This window comes from Neovison vison, chromosome 1, assembly GCF_020171115.1.
Source record: "Neovison vison isolate M4711 chromosome 1, ASM_NN_V1, whole genome shotgun sequence".
NCBI classification, from domain to species: Eukaryota; Metazoa; Chordata; class Mammalia; order Carnivora; family Mustelidae; genus Neogale; species Neogale vison.
This window is the reverse complement of record NC_058091.1, coordinates 98,313,812-98,325,413: the sequence shown is the minus strand read 5'-3', so window position 1 is coordinate 98,325,413 and position 11,602 is coordinate 98,313,812. Positions and strand designations below refer to the sequence as shown.

General features: G+C 41.7%; 1 protein-coding gene across 1 annotated transcript; it reads right to left on the bottom strand.

The window, feature by feature from the left end:
• Positions 1-7,898: 7,898 nt before the first annotated feature.
• On the bottom strand, positions 7,899-10,960 carry IL17A (interleukin 17A). Its single transcript, XM_044237687.1, has 3 exons — positions 10,934-10,960; positions 9,318-9,514; positions 7,899-8,136 (listed from the first exon to the last, which is right to left on the bottom strand). Exons 1-3 carry the CDS (start codon positions 10,958-10,960, stop codon positions 7,899-7,901), a joined length of 462 nt encoding a protein of 153 aa, XP_044093622.1.
• Positions 10,961-11,602: the final 642 nt, after the last annotated feature.

Genomic DNA, 11,602 nt, shown 5'->3' with positions numbered 1-11,602 from the left:
ATTCTTAAATCCCTAGCTTTGGTTCATGTCTCAATCAGCTAAAGCATATTTCCGAATATTGTTTTTACTTAGAAGGGTGCCCCCAATTCCCTCCATCCTCACGTGTTTGGGAAAGTCTTTCTGTTGACCTTACAGAATGTTATTGCATAAAGAATTTTTGGTTGAACCATTTATTCTTTTATTTAGCAAATATTTATTGGGAACCTACATGTATTAAACATTGTTCTTTTTTCTTTTTTAAAGATTTTATTTATTTATTAGACAGAGATCACAAGTAGGCAGAGAGGCAGGCAGAGAGCGGGGGGAATCAGGCTCCCCACTGAGCAGAGAGCCCGATTTGGGGCTTGATACCAGGACCCTGAGATCATAACCTGAGCTGAAGGCAGAGGCTTAACCCACTGAGCCACCCAGGCACCCCCTAGATTCACTTAAAAAAAAAAAAAAAACAATTCCACAACCATGGAATACTTTATCCTATTATAACTTTCTTTATTGTATCTCTTTGATTTATCCAGGTTCTGTTCTGTTCTTTCTTTCTTTATTTTTAACCCAGGTTTCTTATTTGTTGTTCATATATTTCATCTATGCTCACTGAGTTTTATATCTCCTATCAGTTTGTATTTATCATCTCTTTGTTTCTTTGTACTCTTCATCTGCATTCAGAGAACATCTCACATTGGTCCTCTCTAGTAGTCCTCCCCAAGGATGGTCTGTAGAGGGTTATGACAGAATGCACCACCTGGGGAGTTTGTTAAGAATAGTTTCTCAAATGCCATCTCCAGAGATATTTACACCCTTTTAAAGGTGATGAGAAATGGGGAAACCAAGAACAAAATTCCAGAGTAACAAGAAATATAAGCAAAACCCCAGACGTGGGAAAGAGTTATGCATGGCATTCAGTGCCAATGGTGGGGAGGGATCAAGTGGTCTGGGGCACTGTGAGGGGTGGCCTGGGCAAGGTCATGGAGGGATATTTATGTCATGCAAGAGAGTTTGAACTTTATCATAAGGCATGGGGGAATTAAGAGTGAACAGGGCAGTTATGGGATCAGATCTGTGTTTTAGAAAGAACACCCTTGAAAGACGGAGAGAAAGGAAACAGAGCAATGGTTGCTGCAATGGTAATAACGCCATCTTGTGTGTGCCAGTTGGTTGTAAGGTGCATTACAACAAAGTTATTTGTTTTGTACTATGTTAAAATACCAAAATTTTAAAAGAATATATCTTAAAAAATTAGATTCAAGATTATTCCTAGAATAGTATCACTCTCAAGTGCAACCTAGACTTTCTAACACTAGAAAATGGCCACGTAACAGCTCAGCTGTTTGGAATTGTATAACTAGGAGTATGTCATGAATGAGCCTTCATTCATATGTCCTGTGGCAGAGGTAACACTCTGTCGCACCAAATCCCACTGCATTTTCCTTTTTTTGAATATGCAAAAAGACTACATTTCTCAGTCTTCATTGGTATTAATTTGGGTCTACATGACTGAATTTTGACCAACAAGATTGGTTCTTAAAAACCAAGCCAGAGGGGCACCTGGGTGGCTCAGTCAGTTAGGTGATTGCTTTTGGCTCAGGTCATGATCCTCGGGTCCTGAGATCAAGCCCCATGTTGGAGGCCCTTGCTCAGTGTGGAGTCTGCTTCTCTCTCTCCCTCTGCCCCTCTGCCTGCCTGTGTTTCTCTCTCTCTCTCTCTCTCAAATAAATAAATAAAATCTTAAAAAAAAAACCCGGCACATATAGGGGTACCTGGGTGACTCAGTCAGTCAGTTAAGCATCTGTCTTTAGCTTAGGTCATGATCTCAGGGTCCTGGCATGGAGTCCCTCGTAGGGCTCCCTGCTCAGTGGGGAGTCTGCTTCTCCCTCTTCCTCACTGCTCGTGCTCTCTGTCGTTATCTCTCTCTCTCTCAAGTAAATAAATAAAGTCTTTAAAAAACCATGCATATATAGTTTTCTGCCTTCTCTTTAATTTCTTTGGCTACATGTCCAAGAGAAATATAGTGCTGGGCACATATTAATTTGAAATTTCTAGTAGCCATGTTAAAAAAAAATAAAAGGCACCTGGGTGGTTCAGTTGGTTAAGCATCTGACTGTTGGTTTTGGCTCAGGTCATGATCTCAAGGTCGTGAGATGGAGTCTGGCGTTGGGCTCTGCACTGAATGTGCAGCCTGCTTTAAATTCTCTCCCTTTCTCCCAATTCCCTGCACTCTTTCTCAAAAAAAAAAAAAAAAAAAGTAAAAAAACAAAACAAAACAGGTGAGTGGCTCCTGGGTGGCTCAGTGGGTTAAGCTTCTGTCTTCGGCTCTGGTCATGATCTTAGGGTCCTGGGATCGAGCCCTGTGTTGGGATCTCTGCCCGGCAGGGAGCCTGCTTCCCTTCCTCTCTCTCTGCCTATCTCTCTGACTGCTTGTGATCTCTGCCACATAAATAAATAAATAAATAAATCTTAGAAAAAAAGAACAGGTGAATTTCTAGTAATTTCAGTTTTAATAATATATTTAACCAACCCAGCACACCTTAAATATTATCATTTCAACATTTATTAATATAAAAGTCAGCAAGATATTTTACATTTAAAAAATATTGAGGGGCGCCTGAGTGGCTCAGTGGGTTAAGCCTCTGCCTTTGGCTCAGGTCATGATCCCAGGGTTCTGGGATCGAGCCCCACATTGGGCTCTCTGCTTAGGAGGGAGCCTGCTTTCCTTCCTCTCCCTCTGCCTGCCTCTCTGCCTACTTGTAATCTCTGTCAAATAAATAAATAAAATCTTAAAAAAAATATTGAAATGGATGATGGTGGTCAAAAGGTACTTATACTTACAAGTTAAATAAATCCTGGGTATGTAATGTGCAGCATAGTGACTAGAGTTAACAATACTGTATTATATATTTGACAGTTGTTAAGACAGTAGATCTTAAAAGTTATCATCATAAGGACAAAAGAATGTAACTATGTGTGCCGATGGATACTAACTAAACTTACAGTGATAATTATTTTGTGACATATGCATAAATCAAATCATGATGTCGTACACCTCACACTAAAACAATATATGTCAATTATATCTCAATTTTTAAAAAAGGGAGAAAAATACTAGAATCCCCAAGACTAAGGAGCCAGCATGAAAAATGATCATCTCAGTGTCCCACTGCCCCAATTCCCTCAAAATATTAAGAGTATTTGCCACAGACCCCATCATATCTTATATTCTGTCTGACTGTAATAAGATTGTTCATGCTCGGTACTTAGGAAGAATGCATGCTAAGTATACTGGTAGTATCCTCTCTATCCTCTCTATCATGACCCTCACAACTAATAATTCCTGCAAAGAATAGCACTCAAAAATAACAAAACAATTCTTTGAAATAAGTACATATTTTACACACAACACAATGCAATTAGGATCAGCTACATTTCAGGTGCTCAATAGCCACATGTGGTTAGTGGCTGCTGTATAAGACAATGCAGCTCTAACTGTACCTGATAATCAGAATTTCTTTCTCCTCCTCCTTCTCCTTCTCCTTCCTCCTCCTCCTCCTCCTCCTCCTCCTCCTCCTTCTTCTTCTTCTCTTCTTCTTCTTCTTCTTTTCTTCTTCTTCTTCTTCTTCTTCTTCTTCTTCTTCTTCTTCTTTTCTTCTTCTTCTTCTTCTTCTTCTTTTTCCTCTTCTTCTTCTTCGAGAGCATGTACATTCAGGAGGGTGGAGAAGGGGTAGAGGGAGGGGGACAGAGAGAATCTGAAGCAGACTCCAGGCCCAGTGCATAGCTTATCATGGGGCTTGATCTCACAACCCTGAGACCATGACCTGAGCCAAAATTAAGAGTTGAATGCTTAACCACCCAACTGAGCCACCCAGGCGCCCTGAGACTGGCAGTTCTAGTTGCTGCTGCTTTAAGAAGGTAGAACCTCTGTCAGCCCGAGTTCCTGAATATATGAATGAGGCAAAGCTCCCTGAGAATCCCTGCTGGATAGTAACATGAACAAGAAATAAACTTTCATTTATTTGAGCTTTGCCTATTGCAACAGCTTTTAATGACCTACACTGACCAGGTCCCCTGGAAGTTTGAGAATCATTGAATTATAAACTGAGAAGCAAGGCAGAAAGGCCATTTAGGATCATATTACAATGCAACTTTCATAGTAACTTTGGAGTTTGAGAGAAGTGAGGAGACAGAAGAGAACTATTGACAGGTTTGTCACGGATTGGATGAGAGGAATGAGTGACAGAATTCAGATTTCTTGCTCAGATGACTAAGTAGATGATGTCATTTGAGTTGATAAGAGAGGCAGTAGGAGAACTAATTTGGAAGTAGAGCTAGTGAGTTTAGTCCCTGTTGACTTTGAGGTGCCTGTGGACAATGGTTCAAAGTTTACTTCAGCATTGGCTGCTATATGCCAGGTCAGGTGCAAATGGTCTGGATCTCAAAGGACTCTTAAAGATTAAATAGATAAATCCAATATAGTATTTAATAGTGGTGATAAACAATACCCAAAGTGCTCTTAGAGCTCAGAAGAGAGGGACCTACTCAGAAGTGATGGGTCTGGTAAGGCTCTTGAGAGGAAATGACACCTATTGGAGCCCTTTTTTTTTTTTTTTTTTTAACCTATTGGAGTCTTAAAACATGGGTGGAGCAGTGGGATAGGGGAGGGGGCCAGGGCAGGTGTCAGGCTATTTGGGCTGCCAAAAATAAAAATACCATGGACTAGGTAGCTTACAAATGACAGAAATTTATTTCTTACAGTCCTGGGGGCTAGATGTCAGAGATCGAGTGTCCAAAGCAGAATGAAGACCTTCTTCCAGGTTGAAGACCTCTTGTTGTATCCTCACATGGCAGAAGGAGAAAGGGAGTTCTTGGGGTCTCTTCTACAAGGACATTAATCCCATTCTTGAGGGCTCTGGCTCCATGATCTAATCACCCTTAGTGACTCCATCTTTTAATCCCATCATGCTGGGGGTTAGGTTTCAACGTATGAATTTTGGGGTAGACATACACATTCAGACCATAACAACAAAGTTTGAATGGAGGGACAGGAGGGAGATGGTGGTAAAGGCATTCAAGGTAGAAGGGACCACACAACACAGACATTGAGTTCAATGGCTACATCACGGAGGAAGCACATGAGATAAAGCAGTCACAGCAGGAGGGCCAGGTTATGGCACGTGACTATTGTCCAGTCTGCTTTTGTGCCAGAGACAGACGCTGGAGGAAGGATGAGGAGGACAGGACCTGTAGCCACCAGGACAAGCAGGAAGCTGTTGTAATAAAGTAAGAGATGAGAAAAGATAATGCCCTGAACCTGGGATTAATTGGAGAACATCCGGAAAGTGAAACTTACTGAGTTTGGTGATTTGTGGACATTAGGACTGAGAAGAGGAAGAGGGAAGGGTCAGGGATGCCTCCCAGATTTCTAGGGGACTGGGCAGATGATGGTGCTAATGGGACAAAGTGAAGACAGAATAAAAGCAGGACCTCCTGGAGGGAGATGGGGAAGGTAACTGCAGCTCTCCACCCACAGAATTCCCAGGAATACCGTCTCTTGGGAAAGAGTAAGTCAGGACTGTGGGTATATTTGCCTGTTTTCGGTCCTCCATCCCAAAACAGAAACGGACTTTTATTTTCACCACCACCATTCAGGGCAAAATGGGAAGTGAAGAGCAGGATTTGAACACAAGTCTGTAAAGCAGGAAGGTGGTAAGAAATGGCCAGTGGCAGCCGCCTGGGAAGCTCCTGTGCAAGGACCAGGACAGGAGCCGGCCGCAAGAATCCATGAGAGTCCACAGATGACACCAGAAGGAAGGACCCCTAGGTTTGGAATTGGAAAAGGAGCAGAGAGAAGCCATGGGTATCTGAGTGGGGCTGGAGCATGAGGGGAAAGGAGAATGAAGGAGCCCGCGGGATGCATTTCGCCACGCATGGGGTGGTTGGACTGGCCTGAGAATTTCCAGGGCCCTCCAGAAGTAGGGCAAGATAGTGTGCTGGGCCATGGTGGGGGAACAGGTTATGACTCGAAACCCAAAACTACTCTGGAATTGAATATGATTCAGTTTTTATTTTACTTGGGCTGAACATTTCTCATACTTGAAGTTTGTTTTGCCTCAGTAGCTCTTTTTTCTGTCCTGGGGAGAATGGGATAAAAGGCCAGGAGCAGGAGGGGGTAGTCCTGGGGTGTGGCTTGAGGAAGGAAAAAAAATGTTCCTCTCTAGATCTCCAGTTGGCATTAATCTTCAAAAGAAGCCTGAGTTTGGAGAGAGGCTGGACATTCTAGTTTGAAAATAATGTCTTTTTCCTCCTTCCTGTCAAACTTCAGGTCACATTTTTGGGATGGTCTTGTTTTTTCTCTGTAGGGTCTTTAATAATGATGAACCGTATCCCCAGGGCCTTCATTTTTATTTGCTTAGTTCATTTTGGGATGCTTGTGTCCACAGCAAGGTGCCAATAGTATGATAGCCTTGGTCCTCTATTGTCTGGAGGGCTTATAAAATTGAGTATGTGTGGGGCGCCTGGGTGGCTCAGTGGGTTAAGCCTCTGCCTTCGGCTCAAGTCATGATCTCAGGGTCCTGGGATCGAGCCCCGCATCAGGCTCTCTGCTCAGAAAGGGAGCCTGCTTCCCCCTCCCCCTCTGCCTGCCTCTCTGCCTACTTGTGATCTCTCTCTCTCTGTCAAATAAATATTAAAAAAAAAATTGAGTGTGTGGACTTGGGGTGGAGTGCTATGATTCAAGGGCCTTCTCTTTCTTTCTTTCTTAGATTTTATTTGTATTTGTCAGAGAGAGAGAGAGAGAGAGAGAGCGAGCGCACAAGCAGGGAGAGTGACAAGGAGAGCAGGCAGAGGGCAAAGCAGGCTCCCTGCTGAACAAGGAGCCCGATGGGGGACTTGATCCCAGGACCCTGGGATTATGGCCTGAGCCAAAGGCAGATGCTTAACCCACCGAGCCACCCAGGCATCCCTGTTTTGTTCTTTCAGCAAAGTTGCATACTCTTTCAAATAGGTAAGAGCTGGGCTCTCTGAAGGACTTTAAGTGAGAAAAAAATAAGGAAACCGATTTTCTTTCCAAACTTTATTACAATTTTTTTTATTATGAGGGTTTAACAGAGTAGAGTTAGGCTTGACATCTCTCTCATGAAACCTCAACAATTTACAGAATTAATAAATAGGAAACAAGGTTTAGTCTTTTTTACAGCCATGTCATGCACTCCTAAGACAGAATTTTCCACTGCCACTAAATTCTCTGTAGGATTTCCCTAGGCAGAACAGATAATCACACTCTTTCACCTTTCTCTAAAGACTTAAACATAAATAGATCCATAAATAGTTCATATAAATATAGGCTTACCGGTTAAATAACAAAGTTCTCAAGTCTGGAATTGTGTCCTAAGAAATACAAAATAAAGGGGCACGTGGGTGGCTCAGTGGGTTAGGGCCTGTACCTTCAGCTCAGGTCATGATCCCAGGGTCCTGGGATCGAGCCCCACATAGTGCTTGCTGCTCAGCAGGGAGCCTGCTTCCTCCTCTCTCTGTCTCTGCCTGCCTCTCTGCCTACTTGTGATCTCTGTCTGTCAAATAAATAAATAAAATCTTTTAAAAAATAAAAAATAAAGCATGTAATTCATTAGAATGAAATCTTCTGCCCCAAAGTTATCTCAGGGTCTATTAAATACATAAATAGCTTAAAGCCCTTAGAAAAGCACACTGAAAGCAAACTGGTACTCAGTCAAAACTTTCTTCTCTGCAGAGAGGGAAAGATCATTCAGATTCTATCTCTGCACAAAAAGTGTTCTCTTTGAAACTTCAGTTGGATGAACTAGTTGAAGAAGCCTATTGAGTTTGGTCAGAAATGGGGCTGGGTGTACTCCCCAGAAAGAGCAACGGTGCTGGGGAGCTGGGACCAGAAGCTCTTAAGCCACATGGCGCACAATGGGGGTGACGCAGGTGCAGCCCACGGCCACCAGCATCTTTTCCAGCCGGAAGCTGTGGGGACAGTGCTGAGACTCCCTTCGCAGAACCAGGATCTCTTGCTGGATGGGGACGGAGTTCATGTGGTAGTTTATCGTCCCTTCAGCACTGACACAGCCCAGATGGCGGCACTTGGCCTCCCAGATCACAGGGGGGTATCTCTCAGGGTCCTTGTTGCGGCTGCAGGGGGGACAAAAACGAGGGAGAAAGTGAGTATGTGGTAAAGCGGGGAGGAAATCAGACAGAATAAACAAAGGGAGGCACATTCCTAGGGTGACAGAGCATGGGCATTGCACATTCTCAAAGTCTGGGGGAAGCTTGGATTTGTAGGCACGTGAAATGTTATAGAAGAGAATGATCAGTTTTTCCCAGTTTCTTTGAAGAATGAACCAAATAAGGTAGATGAGACCGCAGAGGGGATTTTAGTTTGATACAAAGGACAATTTCTTAAGGTATATATGATAGAGAAAGGCCAAGGGAATCATGTAGGTATACGATAGCCATTAATCTGACTTAATGAAGTCTGCCTTTGAAGCAGGGAAGGGATCAAAATTTTATCTGACAGAACAGTTATGGGATAGAGCCCAGAGCTGACACAAAGGGCCGGAAACAAAAGCTTAAGCCCCTCTATAACCTTCTCTTCCCTCTCTCCTCCAGCTGAGTGAATGACTAGCTTTGAATTTTGACTTGATTTATTTGAACTATTCTTAATAATGGGAGGCTATAGTCACCACATAACTGAAGGGTTCTTTTTGGTTTGTTTGTTTTTGCATAAAATCAGAACACTAAAAACCATTTTGTTGGGGTCTAAATATTAGCCGTACTAAGAACACAACAGATATAGGTCTGTTGGTGATATAGATCAAGGCTGTCTGACTCAAAAAGGGGTGCAAATATCCAACATGATATTTCCTTCACTGGGTTTCAAACCATATTATCCCACTGCTAATATGACCAAAAAAAGAAAGGCACAAAAATCCCAGTTAATTACTACTTATTTTCAACAAATCATCTCAGTGGTAGGTCTGTTGAAGAGAATTCAAGCATTAATCCCCAAGATAAATTTTTTGAAAAATAAATTTCCAGTAGACTTGGGGTATCATAAATATTCGAATAATGAATAATGTGAGTGGGTTTCTGGTGTCGGTGACAGTGAGACCTAAGGGGTAGGTAGTATGGGGGAGAGGTGGTCCTGTACATCAAAGAAGTCTGTAGAATAAAATTTGAGAATCTTTGCATGATAACCCTTCCAGATTTGATGGATGATTCTGAGTAAAATCATCCTCAAGGTGACTTAACTGGCAGTCCTTTGCATGAAAGTTAGAACAATACAGAGATTTTTATCGGGAGCCATTACGTACTGCAGATTCCAAGGTGATGTGGATCGGTTGTGGTAATCTGAGGGCCTTCTGGAGTTCGTATTCCCATTAAGGATATTCAGATTAACCTTCACATGCTGAGGGAAGTTCTTGTCCTCAGTGTTTGGGCATCCTGGATTTTGTGGGAATGCTATTCCCGCCTTCGCAATAGCCATCAGGCTCAGCAGCAGCAGCAGTGCCTGGAAACGAACGGGGAAAAGAAGGTAGGATATTGGATTAGCATGTGGTTTTTGCTAACAAATTGTAAAGATTATTGTATTGCTAATCATGGAGAATATACTATGTTCCAGGGCGCTCTATAATAATTTTTGGATCAGGGTCCTAAAATAATATGATGAAAATAATGACTGAAATAAGACCATGGAGTGTTTATTAGTCTTGAACATTCTTCTTTTGAATTAGGAGAGACACCTTTTTTTATTGGTTGGCAGTAATTTTAGTAAAGATGGCATGTCATTGGTCTCTGACCTAGCATTCTGTGAAACCCTATGTGAAGTCAAATGTTTACCTTAGAAGAAAGGGCTGTAGAAAATGCATGTCATATCATATCCATGTTCATGTGAGAAATGCTGGTCAGACGTTCAACCCCAAACTTGTCCCCCACCTTATGTTTTCTTATGTATATTTTCCAGTTTTTCTAAAGTTACGTATATACACATATTGATTTTGTAATCAATTAAATATTCCAAAAATATAAAGACCATCTACTCTAAACCATAGTTACACATATCTCTATTAGAACAAATGGGTTTGGTGTATTAGACTATGGTATAATAGGGGCACCTGGGTGACTCAGCGGTTAAGCATCTGATTCTTGATTTCAGCTCAGGCCATGATCTCAGGGTTGTGAGATTGAGCCTTTCATCAGGTTCCATGCTCAGCAGGAAGTGTGATGGAGATTCTCTCTCTTCTCTCCTTTTCCCCTCCCCAACCCCCCCAAATCAATAAATAAATCTTTATTTTATTTATTTTTTTAAAGATTTAATTTATTTATTTGACAGACAGAGATCACAAGTAAGCAGAAAGGCAGGCAGAGAGAGGAGGAAGCAGGCTCCCTGCCAAGCAGAGAGCCCAATTCGGGGCTCGATCCTAGGACCCTGGGATCATGACCTGAGCCGAAGGCAGAGGCTTTAAACCACTAAGTCACCCAGGCACCCCAATAAATAAATCTTTAAAAATAAGCTTGTGGTATAATAATAGGATAATGGAAAGGAAAGTCAGTGTTGCCATTAATTAAATCCTCAAGGATAGTTTACCATTTTATTATGGAATAAAGAAAAATGCTCTTGGAGAATCATATTAAATCCCTTGTACTCAGAAAATCAGATTTTCAATAAGCATTCTTTCTCACTGCACAGCATCATGTGACACTTTCCATGTGGTTTAGCCCCAATCTAGCTATCTTTCAGTTTTAATCTCATCGTTCAAACTGATGTGTATCAGTTCTTGAAAATGCAATAAAATGAGGATTATCTACCAAAGCCTTAGTATCCTATCCTATGTATGCAGCATTCTTGGATCTCCATAGTTAGAATCCAGAATTTCATGCCTGCAGTCCAGAAATCAACAGAAGTATTGCACATTAGTGCAGGACTCACCATGGATGAAGTTGTCACAGGAGCCATTGTAATCTTTCCCAGATGACTGGAGATGGATCGGCTGTGCCTCCTTCAAGATGGACAGAGTGTAGCGCTAACTTGCCCCTTTTTATAAGACTTTGCTCCTCTGTGGTCACTTACGTTGACGTATTGAGGTGGGTAAAGGAAAGACATCATTTTAGTTAAATGTTCCATCCTCAAATGAGGTCAGAAAAGAACCTCCCCTTTGTGACAGGTAGTATCTACTTTGAAGGAAAATGGACAGGGCAGAAATTCATGTTTTGAAAGACTATGTCCTTTCTTCACTATTCTAGGAAATATTACTTATCAGAAGCTGACTAAGATGAGCTAATATCATTTACTTATGGGCACATATGAAGATGTCATAAGAGCTATGCTCTGTTCTAATGGTTCATGGGGAAATGGAAGTTTGTTATAACGTTCAAGTCTTCTGATGTCACATACCTTGATTTCCCATTGGATAACTCCGTTCCTCACCAGATTCTCTAGAAAGATGTTGTGGAGTCCATTCTAGAAACTATTCAAGGTCTTTCCATATAAAGAAACAATTGAGAAGTGAGTAAAAATATAATGATGTGAAGGTATATTATTTCACTGAATTAACACCTGCTTTGTTAAATGTTTACTCTGCTTAAAAAACTAATAACT

Excerpts from the sequence above, each read along its gene's own strand:
- IL17A (XM_044237687.1), bottom strand. The coding sequence starts at position 10,960 with ATGGCTCCTGTGACAACTTCATCCATG. Across the intron at positions 9,515-10,933 it reads CTGTGACAACTTCATCCATG|GCACTGCTGCTGCTGCTGAG; the intron begins GTGAGTCCTGCA and ends GTTCGTTTCCAG. Across the intron at positions 8,137-9,317 it reads ACATCACCTTGGAATCTGCA|CCGCAACAAGGACCCTGAGA; the intron begins GTACGTAATGGC and ends TCCCCCCTGCAG.